Source organism: Panulirus ornatus, chromosome 13 (genome assembly GCF_036320965.1).
Source record: "Panulirus ornatus isolate Po-2019 chromosome 13, ASM3632096v1, whole genome shotgun sequence".
NCBI classification, from domain to species: domain Eukaryota; kingdom Metazoa; phylum Arthropoda; class Malacostraca; order Decapoda; family Palinuridae; genus Panulirus; species Panulirus ornatus.
Genome location: NC_092236.1, coordinates 41,447,549 through 41,474,175, shown reverse-complemented (window position 1 = coordinate 41,474,175; position 26,627 = coordinate 41,447,549). Strand labels below are relative to the sequence as shown.

The window sequence follows — 26,627 nt, the reverse complement described above, 5'->3', positions numbered from 1 at the left end:
AAATATTTGTCTAACAATACGAGTAGCTTCCTGTGGTTTATTTGTGCTTTGAAATTTCCTGTTCATCAAAGACTGACACAGCAGATCTTATCATAAAGTATGTCATCAGCGATTGAGTCTCGTCTCCCAACCTCTCGTGCGGGAGGATTTGCTTACGAGCACAGCCAGCGCAGATTCCGAGCACGTGCGCTCGTACATCCTGATTGGCTGTCACTGCCGGCCCGCGGGGACGCCCCACCCACACACTACTTATATCTACTTTTGCTTTTCAATAAACGTCATTTGATGCATCTTAGATTCTTCTTTAGGATAACATCGTATGGAATGCCACCATGAATTACTTTTAAAGTTCCCAGTTTCGTTTAAATATAACGAGTGAATAAACCTGAGAAAAAACTCGTACGCGTGGCCGGTGACCAGCCAGAGTGTGCGCGCGCACTTGTCCCCCTCAGTAGAATTACAACCTGTTACACGGGCGTCGGTTTCCAGTCTACGCTGTGATGCTGCAGGAAGTGGTTGTGCCGAGCGTCGAGTGGATACTCCTGCATAATGTTGAACTTGCTCATCGACGGTGCAGTGCCATTTGGCTACACGGCTGAAGTGAATGACAGTGACTTTATCTACGCTGACGAGTATATTTCCGTTGCAGCCATGAACTGGCAAAATCTCCAAAATACTCAAAGTAAGTAAAACTGTTCGCTCCTGTTTCGCTGTTTAGTTAAGGAGGCAAGTGTGGCCGTCATGCTGACTACCTAACAGTGAGTTCGTCGCACAGTTTTTTGTTTCTTGACAACATTTTGCTCATCTGCGCGTAAGTTCCCGCTGAGGTTGAAGAGTGTGAGAAGATTCCATAAACCTGTCCGTATGGTAGTCACACTATAGAGGTCACACTGATCCTTCACGAAGGTCGTCCATTGTTCTCCAAGTCGGTTGGACTCCCAGAGTGATGAACTCCAACACTAGATGATGATATGTGAAATTAACAACAATTCGAGTTCCATGATGTAATTTTGTGTCACGAATGGAAGGCTTCAGGTAATTGGTTGACGTGATTTCACAGAAGAGCATGGACGCACTTTGATAAATAAAAGATACATAAAGTTTTGATGTTCAGGAAAATTAGCACGAGCAGCACGGATACGCTGACAGAGGAGAGGGCGTAAGGTAAACATATTTACAAAGGTGAAGGTTACTGGAGGGGCGTGGGTGGTGGCTTGTGGCGCGTGGCTCTCTCGGGGCCACGCACGTGCTCCGGTACTTCCTGTGTTGACCTCCAGTGACCTCCAGTCGCGCTGTGGCCCATTTAATGTGATATCCTGTGTTTTTTGACGTACTGATCACTGTTTTGTGGAACGTGTAAGAGTTTTGTTTATAAGTGGACACGTTTAGGGACTATTATGTTCTTTGCTTTTATAGATATATCACAAACACTAGCTTCAAGAACTGAATTCTTACTGAACATCACTGACCAGTGATATAATACAGAACACTTTAATACAAAATGAAGATATTTTCAAGAGTGTAGAGATTAACGCAGCAGGCATTGCGCAAGTATTATGCATAGTTGCCATGGATGTATCTTGCATGAATGTCGTTGTTTGTAAGGCAGGGGTGACCGCGGCATCAGGTGGCCTTGAAGGGCGTACCCCTGCTGAGGGAGGGACGGTGACGTGAGCCACTGTTAGTGATGGTGGTGACGATGATGATGGAAACAATATAATGTTACTTCTGTCAGTATGGGTATAACTACGAATGATGTTACTTATCTTCGCTAGTCACTAAACATTTATGCGGCCCATCATAGCTGTTAATACTTCTGCTTCTATTACTACAATAGTACACCGACACTGCCTTTGCTAGTATAATAATACATTTTCACTGCTTTTGTCAGTAATATTGTGCTATCACTGCTACTGGTTTTGTTATGTTTACTACCACTGCTGAACTCATTTATTATTTTTTTTCTTGTATTGCTGTTGCTGTCATTTTTGACTTCGTCTTTGACTTGAATTCAGAATTCTGAGCTTAATGAATGTGTGTGTGTGTGTGTGTGTGTGTGTGTGTGTGTGTGTGTGTGTGCTACTTAATCTTACGGACTCTCTCTCTCTCTCTCTCTCTCTCTCTCTCTCTCTCTCTCTCTCTCTCTCTCTCTCCTCTCTCTCTCTCTCTCTCTCTCTCAAACGTATGGTCAGAATATTTAAGCTACGTTGGGTGCGGTTAGTACCTGTGAATGACCACCCGGAAACACCACATCTCTTGGATCAGACAGGACAGAAGAGCATCAACTTAAGATATGTCAGTTATACTGTCAGTGATGGTAAAGGTCCTTACCATATGATCGTTATATTGAGATTAAGAGTAAAGACAAACTTGAAATGTGGTACGATGCAGTATTGATGGAGGTGATATATGCCTTGCGTCAGAGACAAGGTTAGATATTCGTCGCTGTTACGGTATACGTGAACGGTTTTATCCGTTGGTTTCTGTTTAACCTCAAAAGATATCGCCGGCGCTAAGACCTGTCAGCCATTGGACTAATTAAGATCAACGGAGATCCGTAAAAGCTATTTAGTTGACACAGTGAGTCATCTGTGTTTTACTGCTTGGAGGAACTTAATGCTGTAACAGGTGACTGTTCCTTTGTGTGGCCAGTGGTGGTGATGGTGGGGTCGGGGGAGGGCTGGACGAAGGGCTGGCGCTGGCACGTTTGTTTTAATCTGCTGACGACATGAGACGTGTGCCCAGTTTGCACTTAAGAGGGTGACGTGTTCTAGTGTCTCCTTTCAAGCGAAATATTCTTGTAACTTATCTGCTAGCAAATGGAGAAATTATTTTAAAATCTTATTTATAATTTGTTTATCAGATTTGTAAAATTGTTATCAATGTTTCTGAAACCTGATAATGTGTAGTTGTTCGTCTGTCACTGGGAGCAGCCACCGAGAGGTTCCAGCGGTGGAGGCTAGTGTGAGGTGCGGCTCCCCGGCAGACACGCCCACTCCTCCGTCTTTGTTATACCAGCCTTACCACCACCAGTGCCAGGGGCAGTGCTGCGCCACCCGTCCCAGAAGGCAATGCCAATTGCCGTGCTGGGGCACCCTTCCCAGGGGCCAGTGCCTGGGGCAGTTCTACGGCAGTCGCCCTAGGGGCCAGTGACAGGGGTAATTCTGTGGCACCCGACCACAGGGGACTAGAGCCAGGGACAGTGCTGCAGTGCCCATGCCAGGGACAGTGCCACAGCGCCCTCTCCAGGGACTAGTAGAGTCGTCCTAGGTACAAGTGCCAGGGGCAGTGATGCCGCATGCGTCTCAAAGACGAGTGTCAGGGGCATCGCTGTGGCACCTGCCCTAGGGACCAGTGTTAGAGGAGGTGCCATAGGACTCGTCCCTGGGATTATTGCTAAGGACTGTTTCCGAGGCACCCATCCCAGGGACCACTGTTAGGGTCAGTGCCGTGACAGTGCCTCTGTCCTAGCGACCAGCACCTGTGGCAGTGCCGCAGTAGCTGTTCTAGCAATCAATAGCAGGGGCACTGCTGCACCACCTGTCCTAGGAGCTAATGTCATTGGTAGTGCCACAGCACCCTGTTACAGAGGTCAGTGACGGGAAGTGCCCCAACAACCATCCCAATGGTACTGCCGCAGTAACCGTCCCAGGGACAAGGGGCAGTACCACTGCACCTGTGTCAGGGTAAGTGCCACAATATCAGTGCCATGGTTAGTGCCGTAGCACCCGCCTCAGGGATCAGTACCTGGTGTAGTGCCACGGTGTCCGTCCCAGGGACCAGTGCCGCAGTGCCGAGCCCTAGGATTAGTGCTGCAGTGCTCCTCCCAGTGACCAGTATCGTGGTACCCGTCCCAGGGATCAGTGGCGCGGTGCACGTCCCAGGGACCAATGCCGCAGTACCCATTCCAGGAACCAGTGCCACCGCACTCACCTTTGGGACCGATGTTGCGGAACCCGTCCTAGGTAACAGTACCAGGGCATTACTGCGGCACCCCTTCCAGTGACGACGGGCAACGCTGCGGCACCAGTGTTAGGGAGAATGTTATGGCACCCGTCCTAGGAACCAGTACTAGGGACAATGTTGAGGCACCTGCGTCAGTGACAAGTGCCAGGGGCAGCGCTGTAGATCTTGTGCCAGGTACCAGTAACACGGTGTCAGTGCCAGGGTCCAGTGCGAGGTACCAGCAGTACAGCATGCACAAAGGACCAGGGGCATGGCACCAAATCCAATGGATAGGAGCGCTACGCAGTCTCATGGATCACTGATATTGCACTAGCGCCAGGGGCCAGTGCCAGGTGCCAACGACAAAGCCTGTCGAACGCGTATACCCTTATCCTGCACTAGACAGACGACCGTCCCTCACGCTGGCCAGAAAACCGTCATTGTCAGTTTTACTTCGTTTGGGTTCCAGGTAAGAGGAGATCGAGTCTCACTCTAATGTCGTTTATTTTCCTTCTGTTTTCAACATATTATAAAGGACGAGTTAAAGTGAGCAAGTTCTTGCTTTGAGTTCTGTTGTTTGCTTCTCAGCTTTGTGACTGTATAAGGCTTACATTGTCGCTTCAGCTTAATAGTTTCATTCGTCTACTTGTTCCTTCATTCGCCCTCCACTTCCTTCATTTGGACCTGATATAACTAAGCAAATTGTCTGTTTTTTCCTTGATTATTACATCGTAGATAAACCTCTCCCATATCGATACCTAAGGCAACTCATGTTAACAGGCAAGAAATTTACGAAACTCTTGTAGATACTGTGTTTATGGTACATTTTGATAGTAATTGGTTTGTGGACATCAAATGAGAATGAGTTTGCAGCCAAATTGGTGTAAGATAACCGTCACGCTGTTTTTAGCAGAAGGATGAGTGGCCTTGAGACTTCTGAGACAGAATGAAATAGAATACGATGGAATGTAGGGAGAAGGTAGGAATGTTAAAAGGGGGAATGGGAAATGGAATTGCGGTCTAGAGAAGGAGGCTCACTTGTGAGAGATATGAGATGATCATGCAGTGTATGTTGCCTAAGTGTACAACAGTGTGAATTTGCTTTGTGTGAGCAGTCACCATTGGTTGCCTTGACCCATGCGACTCATAGACTGGACCTTCATGCAGAGAGAGAGAGAGAGAGAGAGAGAGAGAGAGAGAGAGAGAGAGAGAGAGAGAGAGAGAGATTTCCTGTTCATGGACAAAAACTTGGATAGAGACATTTGCTTTTTTTTCATCAATTTAACTGGTCTTACTAGTACATAGGAACCCTCACTATTTATCCTCAGTGAGGCATTCAGACAAACTACTTATAGAATCCTAACAATGATATTTAAACAGGAAAACAGTTTCATATGGCTGTAATCAGACGTAAACATATTCCACTAACGTCATCTTAACAACCACAGGGCATGTGCCGCTGCCGGACGTGATCCTGAGCAACACGCCACCACCATCACCTTTGCGACGAGCTCATTCTTACCTCACCCTTTTTCCTGAGAAGCCGTGCGACCAACCTACCTCGTCGACTCTGCTCCAACCTGACCTGGATGTACCGAACAGCAGCCCAGAGGGCGAGAAGAGCGTCCCCACTCGCACTGCCGGCGTTGGGGAGTTCATGGATGAAGAAGAGAAGGTAAGGACGGGGCTGGAGCACATCGAGGAGGTCCGACGAAGGCTTCGGAGCAGCCCGATTCAACCTCATCTCTACTTACCGAAGCTATCCTGGCCTCTACCGCAGCTCAATCACTCTCTCCAGAACATTGGAGAAGGCAAGAGTAACGATGAAGATAAACGGGATCAAAGAGAAAGGGAGATCAAAAAGGGAGAAAGTAGAAATAATGAAGAAAAAAGGAGCGTCCATGGACCAATGGATAAGGGCCAAGAACAGAGGCGATGGCAAATCGTTGGTGGAGACTTGAGGAAAATTGCTGACCAGTTCCAGCTCGACAATTCTAAGGTTAGTCAGAAATTAGGAAGGATTCTAACATCCTGAAGTATATGGGATATATTTAGTTTCGCTTTGTGATTGTATATAATTTTCATACTCGATTGCCGTTTCCCGCGCTACTGAGGTAACGCCAGGAACAGACAAAGAAGTTCCGTATTCGCTTTGATCCATTCTCCAGCTGTCATTTGTAATGCAAAGAAATCACAGTTCCCTATCCACATCCAGGTCCCATAGACCTTTCCTTGGTTCACCACGAACGCTTCACATGCCCTAGTCCAGTCTATTGACAGTACGTCGACCCCTCTACACCACATCGTTCCAGTTCACTCTATCCCGTCCAAGCCTTCTATTCTACTGCATATTCAGACCCCAATTAATCAAATCTTTTTCATTCCATCCTTCCATCTCCAGTTTGATCTCTCCTTTCTTGTTCCATGCCTTTTAACAAACCTTTTCTCTCATTCTCTCCATATATCCAAACTCCTGTTATTTCCACACCTCTCTTTTACTCTTTTGTTACTTGATCAAACCACCTCACACATTTGATATCCAAAGCATCGACTCTTTTCCACACATCCTCATCTATAGTCCATGCCTTGTATCTCTGATTTTGCTGAGACTACCATACCTTCACATATACCCAATTTTGCTCCAACAGTACGATCTCTCTTTCCTCATACACATACCAAATACCCTTGATAGATACTTCTCTGCTGCTATCAGCTTTCTTCTTTCACCATTTATTCTTAGAGCCTTCTACAAGGCATCTCTATCAATCCAATCATATGCTTTCACCATATCCATAAATGCCACATACAAATCTTATTTCTTTCAGTATTTTTCATATACATTCTTTAAAGAAGACATCTCATCCTCACATCTACCTTTTCTTAAACCACATTGTTCCCTTCCAGTCTGATGTTCAGTACATACCTACCTCCTCTTAGTGAGTGCTTTTCCGTACAACTTAACATACACCCAGTAAGATTATACATATGTAATTTGAATACTCACCATATATTCACTGAAAATCCTGACTAACCAATCGACAACACAGCACTCCCTTTATGAAGAAATTCAACTGCAGGACCATCCACTCCAGCCGCCATGTAACATTTCATCTTACGCAAGGCATAAATTTCATCACTTCTTTTATTTTCACCAAACCATTCTCCACAGTCCTTCAAATTACTCACTCAATCTCCTTTTCACCTCACTCCTACCTGTTGTCTTTTCCTCATTTGCCCCCTTCACCGATGTTCTCTTTTGTTCTATTGTTCTTTGCATACAATTAACCTCCTTCCAAAACATCTTATTCTTGCTTGATTAGGGCATGCAGTTGCCTGTGTCGTCTTAGCTAACATGAAAAGTAAAGTATCCAGGGAGAAACTCCTGAAGCTGCTGACTGTTTTGGAAACAAGATGAATTAAGAAATTTAAGAACATTTATGAAGAAAGTTATGGTAATGATTCCCAGTGGAGAAAGTGTGTGTGTGTGTGTGTGTGGGGGGGGGGGGTGACACAGTTGGTTTGAGTGCAAGTTTGAATGAAAGTAAACTGCAGAAAATGGACTACTTTAGATACTTAGGAGTGGACATGGCACTGTACGGAACCATGGGGTCTGAAGTGACGTGGTGGAATAGGTAGCTAGATTCTGTTGCATTAAGAGGTGTGCGAAAAGAGAAGTCAGTTTGGAAAAGTGTGAGAAAGAAGAAACTTGAGATTAAGTTTGGATAATAGCAAGGTTGTAAGGTTCAGCAAGGTAGAGGGAGAAGTTAGTTGGAATGTAAGTTTGAATAGAGTAAAATCAGAGGAGGTGAAGTGTTTTAGATATCTGGGAATGGAATTGGCAGCGAATGGAACCATGGAAGCTGTAGTGGGTCATAGGGTGTGGGAGGGAGTGAAGGTTCTGGAAGCAATGAAGAATGTGTGGAAAGAGAGAACGTTACCTTGAAGAGCAAAAATGGGTATGTTTGAAGGAATAGTGGTTCCAACAATATTATATGGTTGCGAGGTATGGGCTTTAGATAGTTGTACGGAGGAGGATGGATGAGGTAGGAATGAAATTTTTGAGAACAATCTGTGGTGTGAGGTGGTTTGATCGAGTAAGTAATGAAAGGGTAATAGCGATATGTGGTAATAAAAAGAGCGTGGTTGAGAGAGCAGAAGAGGGTATTTTGAAATGGTTTGGTCACATGGAGAGAATGAGTGAGGAAAGATTGACAAAGAGGATATATATGTCAGAATTGTTGGGAAGAAGAAGCGGGAGACTAAATAGGAGGTGGAAGGATGAAGTGAAAAAGGTTTTGAGCGATAAGAACGTGGACATAGAGGCGGGTGGAAAGCGTGCAAAAGCGTGCACGGAATAGGGTAAATTAGGAATCATGAGTTGTACTGGGGTCGGCGTGTCGACACTGGACTGAACCAGTGCATATGAAACGTCTGGGGTAAACCATGGAAAGGTCTGTGGCTCCTGGTTGTGGATAGGGAGCTGTGGCTACGATGCATTACACATGACTGCTAGAGAATGAGTGTAAGCTCATGTGGCCTTTTTTCGTATGTTTTTTGGCTCTACCTCTGACGCAGTGGGTGTCACTGCTGTTTCCTATGGGGGCGGAGTGGATTCGGAATCGAGAAAGGCGAGCAAAGTACTGATATATATATATATATATATGTATGTATATATATATATATATATATATATATATATATATATATATATATATATATATATATATATATATATATATCCCTGGGAATAGGGGAGAAAGAGTACTTCCCACGTATTCCCTGCGTGTCGTAGAAGGCGACTAAAAGGGAAGGGAGCGGGGGCTGGAAATTCTCCCCTCTCTTTTTTTTTTTTTTTTTCTCCAAAAGAAGGAACAGAGAAGGGGGCCAGATGATGATATTCCCTCAAAGGCCCAGACCTCTGTTCTTAGCGCTACCTCGCTAATGCGGGAAATCGCGAATAGTGTGAAAAAAAGAATAAGAAAAAAAAAAAAAAATATATATATATATATATATATATATATATATATATATATATATATATATATATATATATATATATATATACCTTTCTTTTCTTTCAAACAATTCGCCATTTCCCGCATTAGCGAGGTAGCGTTAAGAACAGAGGACTGGGCCTTTGAGGGAATACCCTCACCTGGCCCAATTTCTCTGTTCCTTATCTTGGAAAATTAAAAAAAAAAACGAGAGGGGAGGATTTCCAGCCCCCCGCTCCCTCCCCTTTTAGTCGCCTTTTACGACACGCAGGGAATACGTGGGAAGTAATCTTTCTCCCCTATCCCCAGGGATAATATATATATATATATATATATATATATATATATATATATATATATATATATATATATATATATATATATATTCCTATGAGTCCACGGGAAAAAATGAAACACGAAAAGTTCCCAAGTGCACTTTCGTGTAATAATCACATCATCAGGGGAGACACAAGAGAGAAATATAACAGTCAGTTGATATATAGCGAAATCATGTAGCTAGGACGCCATTTGGTAAACAAGTGATTGTCCAAGACGATACCCACACAAGTCTCCTTTCCAAGCTCACCTACTTTCACCACTTTTCTCCCCAACATTCATCTTTTTTGAAAACCTCTACAGATCTTCACCTTCGACTTCAGAAGATAGTGATAAGACATTTCCTCGGTTGCTCCTCTCAGCATATTAACGTCCAAAAGTCTCTCTTTTATACGCCTATCAATTAAGACGTAATCCAATAATGCACTTTGACCATCTCTCCCACTCACATACGTATACTTATGTATATCTTTCTATTTAAACAAGGTATTCCCTATCGCCAGTCTTTTTTCGGCACACAAATCCACAAGCTTTTCACCATTTCACCATTTCCCTCAACTGCCACATTACTCACCATTGGAATTAAATCACCCATCACTAAAATCCGGTCTCGTGCATCAAAGCTGCTGACACACTCACTCACCTGCTCCCAAAACACTTGCGTCTCATGTTCTTTCTTCTCATGACCAGGTGTGCATAAGCTCCAATAATCACCCATCTCTCTCCATCCACATTCAGTTTTACCCACATCAATCTAAAATTTATTTTCTTACACACTATCACAACGCCTGCTACTCCTTTCTTAGCTCTTGTCCTCTCGCCCACTCTTGACTTCACTCTCAAGACTTTCCCAAACCACTCTTCCCCTTTAACCTTAAGCTTCGTTTCACTCAGAGCCAGGCATCTTTCCTCAAACATACTACTCTTCAAGACATCCAGGTTCCTTTCCTCAAACATACAACCTATCTCTCCTTTTTTCTCATCTTGGTTACATCCGCACACATTCAGACATCCCAGTCTGAGCCTTCGAGGAGGATGAGCACTTCCCACTTGACTCCCTCTTCTGTTTCCCCTTTTAGAAATTGAAATACAAGGAGGGGAGCGTTTCCTGCACCCCGCTCCCGCCCCCTTTAGTCGCCTAAAACACGCGGGGAATACGTGGGAAGTGTTACTTCTCCCCTACACACACACACACACACACACACACACACATATATATATATATATATATATATATATATATATATATATATATATATATATATATATATATATATATATATGTATATATATATATGAATATGTATATATATATATATATATGAATATATATATATATATATATATATATATATATATATATATATATATATATATATATATATATATATATATATATATATATATATGTATGTATATATATATATATATATATATATATATATATATATATATATATATATATATATATATATATATATATATATATATATATATGTATAAAACAGAAGAAGGAATCATGCGTGGAGTGCTCATCCTCCTCTAAGGCTCAGATTGAAGTGTCTAGATGTGTGTGGATGTAACCGAGATGAGGAAAAAGGAGAGATAGGTAGGAAAGGAACCTGGATGTTTTATCTCTGATTGAAACGAAGTTCAAGGGTAAAGGGGAAGATTGGTTTGGGATTATCTTGGGAGTAGAGTCAGGGGTTCGTGAGAGGACAACAGCAAAGGAAGGAGTAGCATTACTCCTGATGCAGGAGTTGTGGGAGTATGTGATAGAATGTAAGAAAGTAAACTATAGATTGATATGGGTAAAACCGAATGTAGATGTAGAGAGAGATGGGTGAGTATTGGTGCCTATGCACCTGGTCGTGAGAATAATGATCATGAGAGGCAAGTGTTTTGGGAGCAGCTGAGTGAGTGTGTTAGTAGTTTTGATGCACGAGACCGGGTTATAGTGATGAGTGATTTGAATGCAAAGTGATTAATGAGGTAGTTGCGGGTATAATTGGTGTACATGGGGTGTTCAGTGTTGTAATTGGAAATGGTGAAGAGCCTGTAGATTTGTGGGCTGAAAAAGAACTAGTGATTGGGAATACCTTGTTGTAAAGAGAGATATACATAAGTATACGTATGTAAGTAGGAGAGATGGTCAGAGAGCGTTATTGGATTACGTGTTGATTGATAGGCGCGTGAAAGACAGACTTTTGGATGTTAATGTGCAGAGAGTGGCAACTGGAGGGATGTCTGATCACTATCTTGTGGAGGCGAAGGTGAAGATTTGTAGAGGTTTTCAGAATAGAAGAGAGAATGTTAGGGTGAAGAGAGTGGTGAGAGTAAGTGAGCTTGGAAAGGAGACTTGTGTGAGGAAGTACCAGGAGAGAATGAGCGCAGAATGGAAAAGGTGAGAGCAAATGACGTAAGAGTAGTGGGGGAGGAATTGGATATATTTATGCAAGCAGTGATGGCTTGCGCAAAAGATGCCTGTTGCATGAGAAAGGTGGGAGGTGGGCAGATTAGAAAGGGTAATGAGTGGTTGGGATGAAGAAGTAAGATTGTTAGTGAAAGAGACGAGAGAGGCATTTGGACGATTTTTCTAAGGAAATAGTGCAAATGACTGGGAGATGTATAAAAGAAAGATGCGGGAGGTCAAGAGAAAGGTGCAAGAGGTGAAAAAGAGGGGAAATGAGAGTTGAGGTGAGAGAGTAGCGTTAAATTTTAGGGGAGGATAAAAAGAAGTTTTAGAAGGAGGTAAATAAAATGCGTAAGATAAGAGAACAAATGGGAACATCGGTGAAGGGGGCTAATGGAAATGTAATAACAAGTAGTGGTAAAGTGAGAAGGAGATGGAGTGAGTATTTTTAAGGTTTGTTGAATGTGTTGGATGATGGAGTGGCAGATACAAGGTGTTTTGGTCGAGGTGGTATGCGGAGTGAGAGGGTTTGGGAGAATGGTTTGCGGAAGATGAAAGCCGCGCTGGCAAGGCAACGGGTTTGTATGGTATTGCAGTGGAATTTATTAAAAAAGGGGGTGATTGTGTTGTTGACTGGTTGGTGAGGATATTCAGTGCATGTATGGTTCATGGTGAAGGGCCTGAGGATTATCGGAATGCATGCATAGTGCCATTGCACAAAGGCAAAGTGGATAAAGGTGAGTGTTCAAATTACAGAGGCATAAGTTTGTTGAGTATTCCTGGGAAATTATATGCGAGGGTATTGATTGAGAGGGTGAAGGGATGTACGGGACATCAGATTGAGAGAGCAGTGTGATTTCGGAAGTAGTAGAGGATGTGTGGATCAGATGTTTGCTTTGAAGAATGTATGTGAGAAATGATTTGTATGTAGTATTTATGTATCTGGAGGAGGCATATGATAGAGTTGATAGAGATGCTTTGTGGAAGGTATTAAGAGTATATGGTGTGGGAGGTAAGTTGCTAGAAGCAATGAAAAGTTTTTATCGAGGATGTAAGGCATGTGTACGAATAGGAAGAGAGAAAAGTGATTGGTTCCCAATGAATGTCGGTTTGCGGCAGGGGTGCATGATGTTTCCTTGGTTGTTTACTTTGTTTATGGATAGAGTTGTTAGGGAGGTGAATGCAAGCGTTTTGGAGAGAGGGGCAAGTATGTAGTCCGTTGTGGATGAGAGGGCTTGGGAAGTGAGTCAGTTGTTGTTCGCCGATAATGCAGCGTTGGTGGCTGATTCAGGTAAGAAACTGCAGAAGCTGGTGGCTGGTGACTGATTTTGGTAAAGTGTGTGAAAGGTAAGTTTGAATGGAGAAAAACTGGAGGAAGTGAATTGTTTAAGATATCTGGGAGTGGATTTAGTAGCGGATGGCACCATGGAAGCGATAGGGTGGGGACGGGGGCGAAGGTTCTGGGAGCGTTAAGGAATGTACGGAAGGCGAGAACGTTATCTCAGAGAGCAAAAATGGGTATGTTTGAAGGAATAGTCATTCCAACAATATTATATGGTTGCGAGACGTGGGGAGGAGGGTGGATGTGTTGGAAATGAAATATTTGGGGACTATGTGGTGTAAGGTGGTTTGATCGAGTGAGTAATGTAAGGGTAAGAGAGATGTGTGTTGATAAAAAGAGTTTGGTTGAGAGAGCAGAAGAGGATATATTGAAATGGTTTGGTCATATGGAGAGAATGAGTGAGGAAAGATTGACAAAGGGAATGTATGTGTCAGAGGTGGAGGGAACGAGGAGAAGTGGGAGACCAAATTGGAGTTGGAAGGATGGAGTGAAAAAGATTTTGAGCAATTGGGGCCTGAGCAAACAAGAGGGTGAAAGGCGTGCAAGGAATAGAGTGAATTGGAACGATGTGGTGAACTGTTGTCGACGTACTGTCAGTGGATTGAACCAGGGCATGTGAAGCGTCTGAGATAAACCATGGATATTTTTGTGGGGCCTGGATGTGGAAAGGGAGCTGTGGCTTCGGTGCGTTACACATGACAGCTAGAGACAGTGAACAAATATGGGTTTTGTTGTCTTTTCCTAGCACTACCTAGCGCGCGCGCGGGGGTAGGGGGGTGCCATTCATGTGTAGTGGGGTGGCGACCGGAATGGATGAAGGCAGCAAGTATGAATATATACATCTGTATATACATGTATATGTCTGTGTATGTATATGTATGAATGCATTGAAATGCATAGGTATGTAAATGTGCGTGTATGGGCGTGCATATATGTATATATATATATATATATATATATATATATATATATATATATATATATATATATATATATATATATATATATATGTATATATATGTGTGTGTGTGTGTGTGTGTGTGTTCATGTGGGTGGGTTGGGCCATTCTTTCGTCTGTTTCCTCGCGCTACCTCGCTAATGCGGGAGTCAGCCATAAAGTATAAGTATAAGTATATATATATACCTCGCAAACGCGGGAGACAGCGACAAAGTATAATAAAAAAAAAATAATATATATATATATATATATATATATATATATATATATATATAGAGAGAGAGAGAGAGAGAGAGAGAGAGAGAGAGAGAGTGTGTGTGTGTGTGTGTGTGTGTGTCTGTGTGTGTGTGTGTGATTACTCTTGAAGATTTAAGAGATGAGAGTTTTTCATTTGTGTTTCTCCACCTGTTTGTTTGCATGGGTTGCGTGTGTGTGTTTTGACAGACTTTGGCTGCGTGTGTTATGCTAAGTTTATTGAGAACCATCATTGCCTGAGGACGAAAAGAAGTTTAGTGTCGTCGAGAAACTTCTCATTGAAAGGTAGTTCATCATTTACCTCCTGCAAAGTGTAGCGCTGCCATGAAGCTGCAGGAATCCTGTAGAGGGGTTCTTGTGGTTATATAAGTTAAGATAATTATATACAGTATATGCATGTATATATATCTGTGCACTTGTGTTTACAATATGTAGTTTTTATTAAATACTTGTACAAGAAGTTTTCTTTTGATATTTGCAGGCTGCAATGAAGAACGAGAGCAAGGAGCGCCTGAGTCTGGCAGTTCCCTCGGCCTCCACTCGGTACCTGACAGCCTTCATCCTGTCTCTTATCCGACTCGTCACGACGCTCCAGCATGCTCCACTGATCTCAGATGTCACTGTCACTCGTATCTCTTTTTGTACCTCTTTGGTCTCTATGTGGGCCTTTGTGAGTGTCTTTAGAAATCTGGCATCATGAAGGATTTCCTTGAATCTTACTGGTGGATTCATGAGGCTTGAATCAGTTGAAGATGACCTTTTAAAATATAGTCTCGTTTTCTCTTGGGTTTGGATGGAGGGTCTTCCTCATAGATTGCGTCTCATAGCTAGAGGAGAAAGGCTCTACAGGTGAAGTACTTCCAGCCTGCACCTGCTACTCTTCTGGAAAATACAGCTTTTTGGATTGTCTACCTCAAACGTAAACCAGTAAACCAGATCCACCTTGATTCTCCCTCAGCTTTACTGAAGCCAGTCTTTTTCTTGATGGTGTTTTAACGAATAACAGAAGACACAATGTACAATTGAACGTAGAATCTTGAAGAATACATAACCGTGTACTTACCATGGAACTGATAATGTTGATGCGCCACCCGATTCTATTAATTTCTTAGATGTATTTCTTGAAGAGTCGCTGGATGTTTTATGATGCATTTTGAAGCAAAGACCATCATGTTTTATAGATGTAATTACTGACGCAGGGCACTGCCCAGGGTTGCCAGCTGAAAACCCTGAAAATGAAAGTGCCTTGAGGTGGTACGCTGTGCATGTAGTTGGTCACGTGTGAGTCATGAAGAACTCCAGAGTGCTCCCGACCTTCCAGGGAGTACCCGAGGTGACCATGTAACTAGTCCGTTCTATCATCCAGTACTACCCACGTGTCTTTCACTACCATTAGGTTAACTGACTTAAGTAACCCAATAACTCAACCCAGCTCTCCTGTACTTCAGAGAAAAAGAGAATAACCGAAGTTTCTTGTGAATTGCTATGTAGACTTTGGCCACAACTCAGAGCTGGATAGCTACTGGACAAGCCAGACATAATTAACATAGGTAACCTTTGGTCGATGCTTACGTGCAACTGGTCCTTGGTGAATATCTTGTTTGCTAGACCTAATTTTCAGAGATGTAGAACAGCAGTAGTGTGTGGTGTCAAAGCAAAGTTGAGGCTCTGAAAGACTGGTTGTTAGTACTTTTAAGTAACCAGTTGTTAGCACTCATGATAAGGATCAGTTGTGCATGGCTGGACTCCTGTTGGTACCAAGGGAACTTGGTGTAGCTTTATCATAAGGCAAATGACAGATCTCATCCATCACGAATGTTTGTGAATACCGCATAAGACTTTTGGTCTTTTGAACGGGTGGCTTCAAGGCTTACCCAAGCGGTAAGGTTGTACCAAAAGACAGGATTCTCATTGCTTTAATTATTATGATTTGATTGTGTGGGTGGGTGTGTGTGTGTGTGTCTATGTAGTCACATTTTGACATAGCCCTTTTTTTAAATTTTTTACCAGAAATTTGAATAGAGTAATAGATGTAATTACTAAAAGATTAAGGATTCTAGATGCAAATCTACATTGCATATTTATAGTGTAAGGATTCCTTAGAGTAATGTGTCATTAGTATATCTATTCACGAGGGAATATTTCTGCCACCTCTGTAAGCATTATTACTCCTGAACCAAATCTTTTATTTTGCTTATGTAAATAGCATAGTTTGCCTGGTGCTCCAAGTTATGTATTAAGCAATACTTTCCCCCTGGACACAGCCAAGTTACCCCAACATGTGTAGGGTTAATCAGATATGGTAAATGCTTTTTTTAACTAAATAATCGGGAAAGAGATACAGCAGTGTAAAATCACGATATCTTGGGCAGCTTTGATCTAATGTGATCGTAGTATAACTAGATATCAAAATCATTGCATTATTAGCTAAGTGAAATGACTTCTTTTTATTTAATGTTTTTGGTCATATATTTGCTGAAGTGACTCTGACTATAGTGTTGGAAGACCTGCCTGTGTCCACGGTCATCAAAGCTGTAAGAAGTGATAATTATAAATAATATACACAGATTCATCGGGCCCAAAACTTGGAAGCCAATTGGTTCTTACTAGGTCCTGTTATTATATCCCTGCCTGAATTAGTAATAGTTTATTCTTTACTGGTGTTAACGAATGCCAAGGCTGATGCATTCTTCACGGTACAGTCCTACCAGAGCAGGGTCATGGTTGGTATGGATCATGCCAAGCTAGTGAGGCCTGACCTGATGCCTGCCAGGTCTGTACAGCCTTCTCTTGTTCCTTCCTGGTTAGTAAGGCATGGATTGGTTCTTGCCAGGCTAGTAGGCCCTGACTGGGCTCCTGCATGGTTTGTAAGGCCTGACCTAGATCCTGACAGTCTTGTGAGTAAAGGCCCTAGCAATGTAGAACCAAACTCTCTTGAGGAGCTTTGTAACATCTGATAAGTAGATCAATTTGACATTAATAATGCCAAGAATAACATATAGGGATATTTTTACTATTATTTTTTTTATTGATGTCATCTGATAAGTTTCTTCAATGTAGTTAGATGCCTGGAAAATAGGAAAAGGGTCCTTTACAAATCTTTGCAAAGTAAATATGAACGACCACAGAACTGTAAACTGTAAACCTTTTCAAATACAACAGGAAATTTTTTTTGTGGTCTACAATCTAGTGATAAGAGCAGTTTACTATACAGTAACTCAGTAATGTATGTTGCGATTGAACTATACTAAATCCATGAACCCTCCGTTTGGCATTTTCAACAACATTCAGACAAACGTCTATGGTAGGCTGAGACCTGGCGATTCTAATACCACTGCCAACATCACCTCCACAAATCTTCGCCTCTTCCCCCAACACCCAGTCTCTTCCTCAGTATCCAGATCTATCCAACTAGATTATTTATCTAGATACTTATCATAATCAACCCACAATTACAGACATAACCGGAAGGAAATGCATGAGGTTGCCGTTGCGACGAACCTATGAAACTAAGACAGATCAAGCTAATGTAAGCCTTGAGATCGACAGAAACAAGGTAATCCTTCATCTTTGTATGCATTACTGATGTAAACATGTCTCTGGAATATCTGTCCTATCACAGGAATTGTATATATAGATATTCATGAACTGTAAACTTCTCAAATGACATTACTCATTTTTTTGAAATGTGTTTCTGTAATTTAAATGTTACTGTAGGGAATCTATGTGCTGAATAATAAAGCCTGTATTTGAACAACAGTCTTCAATAATATACTGTAAATTGACATAGGTTTGATAGCAGTATGAGTAGCAAATGATGTGATTTGGAGAAATTTTAGCAAACCAGTCAGTCGTCTTAATTCGACCAGCAGGACTGACAAATAATAAAGAAGTAAGTTTGTATTTTTTTAATGTTAGTTGAAACTGCGTCATTTTTTCTTGGTGTCAGTCCACACTGGGATCTGACTGACTGACGTTTCTCCCAAACACGCCTTTTTTCGTCTTTCAGTAGAAGAGGAGCCTCTGAGGCTCATAGACATGTGTAGAAAGTAAAGTAGATGTCATTTATTATTTTATTACTATTGCCACATAAGGACAAAGAAAATCATAGTATTTTCCTCAAAGACAGATTTATATTTAGTGAACGTGAGCTATAGATGGACATTTGTGTCAGTAGATGCACATTAATTCGCTGTGTTGTACTGTAGGTTATCGCAGGGCTGAGTTTTACTGCCAGACTTATAGAGGTGTACCATTGTGGGTCGCCTTAACCTTAAGAGAGTGTTTTATTTTGATGTATTTTCTAGACTAGAACTAACTCTCTCTGTCTCTCTCTCTCTCTGTCTCTCTCTCTCTCTGTCTCTCTCTCTCTCTGTCTCTCTCTCTCTCTCTGTCTCTCTCTCTCTCTCTCCCTCTGTCTCTCTCTCTCTCTCTCTGTCTCTCTCTCTCTCTGTGTCTCTCTCTCTCTCTGTCTGTCTCTCTCTCTCTGTCTGTCTCTCTCTCTGTCTGTCTCTCTCTCTCTGTCTGTCTCTCTCTCTGTCTGTCTCTCTCTGTCTGTCCCTCTCTCTGTCTGTCTCTCTCTCTCTCTGTCTCTCTCTCTCTCTGTCTGTCTCTGTCTGTCTGTCTGTCTCTCTGTCTCTCTCTCTCTCTCTCTCTCTCTCTCTCTCTCTCTCTCTCTCTCTCTCTCTCTCTCTCTCTCTCTCTCTCTCTCTCTCATGCATTTTCTAAATTCTTAAACATGAAATCAATACAATTAACTTGTGCCTTTTATTTCCTTTTTATTTTACCAAGACAGAACTTATGTCTCTGAACATCCCATCTTAAAGATATTTTTGCCAAATTTGTATATATTTTAGCACTGTTTCTCAATGTGACTTTTAACGTATTATGTGTGCAATCTTCAGAGCCACATGGCTACTATTTTCTAGGACTGTCATACTGACGTTGTAGTGTAAACAAGAATCTAAATGGCCTTCATGTTATGATTATCCCCAAGTTACTGCAAATTGTATTTTGTGACGTGATGGAAGTACAAAGAATAAAGGAATTATCATAGTACTATAGAGAACAGAACTTAAAATGGTTGGGTGGAATTACTTACTATATTGGAAGATTAGATTGAAAGAATAATCATATGGAGAACATCAGTAGAGTTAAGGTTATTGCAGAGAAGAGAAGGGTATAGAATGTATGAGCAGAGAGGGAAGGGGAAGGTTTGGTAAACTGCAGTGGAATGCCAGAGGAGAATGGAACATGGATGGAGAGAGATGAGGTGTGTGTCGACTGTGACAGCAGAAAAGGCATTGAACGGGAACTGTGAGGACGTGAGTGTGAGCAGACGTCGCTATTTGATTGAAAGATAAATCAAGCTTGACCGAAATTGATGGAATTATATAAGAAAAAAGTTTTTTCCTACTTTAAAAGATTGCATTTAATTTGGTCCGAAAACAATTATTCATGAACTCATATACATCCCCAGACAGGATGCAATAATAGAAACTTCTCACAGTTCTTATTTTCTCATTCCAGTGTTGACTGTGCATATATCCACTGAACTGAAGGTTCTGCATATATATATATATATATATATATATATATATATATATATATATATATATATATATATATATATATATATATATATATATATTTTTTTTTTTTTCATACTATTCGCTATTTCCCGCGATAGCGAGGTAGCGTTAAGAACAGAGGACTGGGCCTTTGAGGGAATATCCTCACCTGGACCTCTTCTCGGTTCCTTCTTTTGGGAAAAAAAAAAAAAAAAAAAAAATATATATATATATATATATATATATATATATATATATATATATATATATATATATATATATATATATATATATATATATATTTATATTTTTATTTTTGCCGCTGTCTCCCGCGTTTGCGAGGTAGCGCAAGGAAACAGACGAAAGAAATGGCCCAACCCACCCCCATACACATGTATATACATACGTCCACACACGCAAATATACATACCTACACAGCTTTCCATGGTTTACCCCAGACGCTTCACATGCCCTGATTCAATCCACTGACAGCACGTCAACCCCGGTATACCACATCGCTCCAATTCACTCTATTCCTTGCCCTCCTTTCACCCTCCTGCATGTTCAGGCCCCGATCACACAAAATCTTTTTCACTCCATCTTTCCACCTCCAATTTGGTCTCCCTCTTCTCCTCGTTCCCTACACCTCCGACACATATATCCTCTTGGTCAACCTTTCCTCACTCATTCTCTCCATGTGCCCAAACCATTTCAAAACACCCTCTTCTGCTCTCTCAACCACGCTCTTTTTATTTCCACACATCTCTCTTACCCTTACGTTACTTACTCGATCAAACCACCTCACACCACACATTGTCCTCAAACATCTCATTTCCAGCACATCCATCCTCCTGCGCACCACTCTATCCATAGCCCACGCCTCGCAACTATACAACATTGTTGGAACCACTATTACTTCAAACATACCCATTTTTGCTTTCCGAGATAATGTTCTCGACTTCCACACATTCTTCAAGGCTCCCAGAATTTTCGCCCCCTCCCCCGCCCTATGATCCACTTCCGCTTCCATGGTTCCATCCGCTGCCAGATCCACTCCCAGATATCTAAAACACTTTACTTCCTCCAGTTTTTCTCCATTCAAACTCACCTCCCAATTGACTTGACCCTCAACCCTACTGTACCTAATAACCTTGCTCTTATTCACATTTACTCTTAACTTTCTTCTTTCACACACTTTACCAAACTCAGTCACCAGCTTCTGCAGTTTCTCACATGAATCAGCCACCAGCGCTGTATCATCAGCGAACAACAACTGACTCACTTCCCAAGCTCTCTCATCCCCAACAGACTTCATACTTGCCCCTCTTTCCAAAACTCTTGCATTCACCTCCCTAACAACCCCATCCATAAACAAATTAAACAACCATGGAGACATCACACACCCCTGCCGCAAACCTACATTCACTGAGAACCAATCACTTTCCTCTCTTCCTACACGTACACACACATATATATATATATATATATATATATATATATATATATATATATATATATATATATATATATATATATATATATATATATATACATATATATATAAAGGTAGAAAGGGTATAAAGGGGAAAAGTTGGGAATGTCTTGGGAGTAAGGTCAGGGGTTAGTGAGAGGACAAGAGCAAGGGAAGGAGTAGCACTACTCCTGAAACAGGAGTGGTGGGAGTATGTGATAGAGCGTAAGAAAGTAAACTCTAGATTGATATGGGTAAAACTAAAAGTGGGTGGAGAGAGATGGGTGATTATTGGTGCATATGCACCTGTGCATGAGAAGAAAGATCATGAGAGGCAAGTGTTTTGGGAGCAGCTGACTGAGTGTGTAATTATTGGTGCACGAGACCAGGTTATAGTGATGGGTAATTTGAATGTAAAGGTGAGTAATGTGACAGTTGAGGGAATATTTGGTGTACGTTGTGTGTTCAGTGTTGTAAATGGAAATGGTAAAGAGTTTGTGGATGTGTGCTGAAAAAGGACTGGTGATAGGGAATACCTGGTTTAAAAAGAGTGATATACATTAGTATATGTATGTAAGTAGGAGAGATGGCCAAAGAGCGTTATTGGATTACATGTTAATTGATAGGCGCGTGAAAGAGAGACTTTTGGATGTTAATGTACTGAGAGGTGCAACTGGAGGGATGTCTGATCATTATCTTGGGAGGCGAAGGTGAAGATTTGTAGAGATTTTCCGAAAAGAAGAGAGAATGCTGGGTTGAAGAGAGTGGTGAGAGTAAGTGAGCTTGGGAAGGAGACTTCTGTGAGTAAGTACCAGGAGAGACTGAGTGCAGAATGGAAAAGGGTGAGAACAAAGGACGTAAGGGGAATGGGGGAGAAATGGGATGTATCTAGGGAAGCAGTGATGGCTTGCGCAAAAGATGCTTGTGGCATGAGAAACGTGGGAGGTGGGCAGATTAGAAAGGGTAGTGATGAAAGCCGGCAAGGCAGCTGTTTTGGATGGTATTGCAGTGAAATTTATTATAAAAGGGGTGACTGTGTTGTTGATTGGTTGGTAAGGATATTTGATGTATGTATGACCTATGGTGAGGTGCCTGAGGATTGGCGGAATGTATGCGTAGTGCCATTGTACAAAGGCAAAAGGGATAAAGGTGATTCCTCAAATTACAGAGGTATAAGTTCGTTGAGTATTCGTAGGAAATTATATGGGAGGGTATTGATTGAGAGGGTGAAAGCATGTACAGAGCATCTGAGTGGGGAGCAGTGTGGTTTTAGAAGTGGTAGAGGATATGTGGATCAGGTGTTTGCTTTGAAGAATGTATGCGAGAAATACTTAGAAAAGCAAATGGATTTGTATGTAGCATTTATGGATCTGGAGAAGGCATATGATAGAGTTGATAGAGATGCTCTGTAGAAGGTATTAAGAATGTTCAGACCCCGATCACTCAAAATCTTTTTCACTCCATCTTTCCACCGCCAATTTGGTCTCCCACTTCTCATTCCCTGCACCTCTGACACATATATACTCTTTGTCAATCTTTACTCACTCATTCTCTCCATGTAACCAAACCATTTCAAAACACCCTCTTCTGGTCTCTCAACCATACTCTTTTTATTGCCACACATCTCTCTTACCCTTTCATTATTCACTCGATCAGACCTCTTCACACCACATATTGTCCTCAGACATCTCATTTCCTGCACATCCACCCTCCTCCGCACAACTCTATCTATAGCCCAAGCCTCGCAACCATATATAATTGTTGGAACCACTATTCCTTCAAACATACCCCTTTTTGCTTTCCAAGATAACGTTCTCGACTTCCACACATTTTTAACGCTCGCAGAACTTTCGCCCCCTACCCCACCCTATGATTCACTAACGCTTCCGTGGTTCCATCCGCTGCCAAATCCACTCCCAGATATCTAAAACACTTTACTTCCTCCAGTTTTTCTCCATTCAAACTTACCTCCCAATTGACTTGCCCCTCAACCCTACTGCACCTAATAACCTTGCTCTTATTCACATTTACTCTCAGCTTTCTTCTTTGACACACTTTACCAAACTCAGTCACTAGCTTCTGCAGTTTCTCACCCGAATCAGCCACCAGCGCTGTATCATCAGCGAACAACAACTGACTCGCTTCCCAAGCTCTCTCATCCAAAACAGACTGCATACTGGCTCCTCTTTCCAAGACTCTTGCATTCACCTCCCTAACAACCCCATCCATAAACAAATTAAACAACCATGGAGACATCACGCACCCCTGCCGGAAACCAACATTCACTGATAACCAATCACTTTCCTCTCTTCCTACACGTACACATGCCTTACATCCTCGATAAAAACTTTTCACTGCTTCTAGCAACTTATCTCCCACACCATATATTCTTAATACCTTCCACAGAGCATCTCTATCAACTCTATCATATGCCGTCTCCAAATCCATAAATGATACATACAAATCCATTTGCTTTTCTAAGTATTTCTCACATACATTCTTCAAAGCAAACACCTGATCCACACATCCTCTACCACTTCTGAAACCACACTGCTCTCCCCCAATCTGATACTCTGTACATGCTTTCATCCTCTCAATCAATACCCTCCCATATAATTTCCTACGAATACTCAACAAACTTATACCTCTGTAATTTGAGCACTCACTCTTATCCCCTTTGCCTTTGTACAATGGCACTATGCAAGCATTCCGCCAGTCCTCAGGCAGCTCACCATGAGTCATACATACATTAAATAACCATACCAACCAGTCAACAATACAGTCACCCCTTTTCTAATAAATTCCACTGCAATACCATCCAAAACAGCTGCCTTGCCGGCTTTCATCTTCGCAAAGTTTTCACTACCTCTTATCTGTTTATCAAATCATTCTCCTTGACACTCTCACTTCGCACACCACCTCGACCAAAACACCGTATATCTGCCACTCTATCATATAACATTTAACAAACCTTTGAAATACTCACTCCATCTCACATCAGCACTACTTGTTATTACCTCCCCATTAGCCCCCTTCACCGATGTTCCCGTTTGTTCTCTTGTCTTACGCACGATATTTACCTCCTTCTAAAACATCTTTTTATTCTCCCTAAAATTCAATGATACTCTCTCACCCCAATTCTCATTTGGCCGTTCTTTCTTCCACCTTTCTCTTGACTTCCTACCTCTTTCCTTTATACATCTCCCAGTCATCTGGCCATCTCTCCTACTTCCATAAGTATACTAATGTATATCTCTCTTTTTAGACCAGGTATTCCCAATCAGCAGTCCTTTTTCAGCACACAAATCCACAAACTCTTCACCATTTCCATTTACAACACTGAACACACCATGTACACCAATCATTCCCTCAACTGCCACATTACTCACCTTTACATTCAAATTACCCATAACTATAACCTGGTCTCGTGCATCAAAACTACTAACACACTCACTCAGCTGCTCCCAAAACACTTGCCTCTCATGATCTTTCTTCTCATGCCCAGGTGCATATGCACCAATAATCACCCATCTAGAGTTTACTTTCTTATACTCTATCACATGGCAGCGGATGGAACCATGGAGGCGGAAGTGAATCATAGGATGGGGGAGGGGGCGAAAGTTCTGGGAGCGTTGAAGAATGTGTGGAAGTCGAGAACATTATCTCGGAAAGCAGAAATGGGTATGTTTGAAGGAATAGTGGTTCCAACAGTGTTATATGGTTGCGAAGCGTGGGCTATACATAGAGTTGTGCGGAAGAGGGAGAATGTGCTGGAAATGAGATGTTTGAGGACAGTATGTGGTGTAAGGTGGTTTGGTCGAGTAAGTAATAATAGGGTAAGAGAAATGTGTGGTAATAAAAAGAGTATGGTTGAGAGAGCAGAAGAGGGTGTTTTGAAATGGTTTGGTCACATGGAGAGAATGAATGAGGAAAGATTGACCAAGAGGATATATGTGTCGGAGGTGGAGGGAACGAGGAGAAGTGGGAGACCAAATTGGAGCTGGAAGGATGGGGTGAAAAATATTTTGAGTGATCGGGGCTGAACATGCAGGACGGTGAAAGGCGTGCAAGGAATAGAGTGAATTGGAATGATGTGGTATACCGGGGTCGACGTGCTGTCAATGGATTGAACCAGGGAATGTGAAGCGTCTTGGGTAAACCATGGAAAGTTCTGTGGGACCTGGATGTGGAAAGAGAGCTGTGGTTTCGGTGCATTATACATGACAGCTAGAGACTAAGTATGAACGAATGGGGCCTTTGTTGTCTTTTCCTAGCGCTACCTCGCGCACATGCGGGGGGAGGGGAATATTATTTCCTTTGTGGCGGGGTGGCGATGGCAATGAATAAAGGCAGACAGTATGAATTATGTACATGTGCATATAAGTACATGTCTGTGTGAGTATATATATGTATACGTTGAGATGTATAGGTATGTATATTTGCGTGTGTGGACGTGTATGTATATACATGTGTATATGGGTGGGTTGGGCCATTCATTCGTCTGTTTCCTTGCGCTGCCTTGCTAACGCGGGAGACAGCGATAAAGCAGAATAGACAATAAATAAATAAATAAATAAATATATATATATATATATATATATACATATATATATATATATATATATATATATATATATATATATATATATATATATATATATATATATATATATATATATATTTGTATATGTGTGTATGTTGATATGTAAGTGTGTATATGAGTGGATGGATCTTTCCTCGTCTGTTTCCTGGCGATACCTCGCTGACACAAGACACGGCGATCAGGTATTATAATAATGATGATAATAATAATGATAATAATAATAATAATAATAGTAATAATAATAATAATAATAATGATAATAATAATAATAATAATAATAATAATAATAATAATAATAATAATAATAATGATAATAATAATAATAATAATAATAATGATAATGATGATAATGATAATAATAACAATAATAATGATAGTAATAATAGTAATAATAATAATAATAATAGTAATAGTGATGTATCCGAGTATAATGCATATGAACGAGCACTTCCATAGAACATACAAACCAACAACCAGGCTCGAACCCAGTACCCCTGCGTAGCAGGCGGGAGCGCTACTGCTATGCTATGATGTCCCTGAACAGGGAACACTTCACTTCTTCAATTTTTCCTCCATTCAGGCTTACACCTTAACTAACTTGCCTCTTAAGCTTGCTATCCCTGACCTTACTTTTATTCTCATTTATTCTCAATTTTCTCCTTTGACACAGTCTTTCAAACTCAGTCATCAACTTCTGCAGTTCCTCACTCGAATCTGCCACCAGTGCTGTATCATCAGCA

General features: G+C 41.5%; 1 protein-coding gene across 1 annotated transcript; it reads left to right on the top strand.

The window, feature by feature from the left end:
• The first annotated feature begins 480 nt into the window (after positions 1-480).
• On the top strand, positions 481-19,215 carry LOC139752814 (uncharacterized). Its single transcript, XM_071668757.1, has 3 exons — positions 481-682; positions 5,394-5,944; positions 14,725-19,215. Exons 1-3 carry the CDS (start codon positions 550-552, stop codon positions 14,941-14,943), a joined length of 903 nt encoding a protein of 300 aa, XP_071524858.1. The 5' UTR covers positions 481-549; the 3' UTR covers positions 14,944-19,215.
• The last annotated feature ends 7,412 nt before the right edge of the window (positions 19,216-26,627 follow it).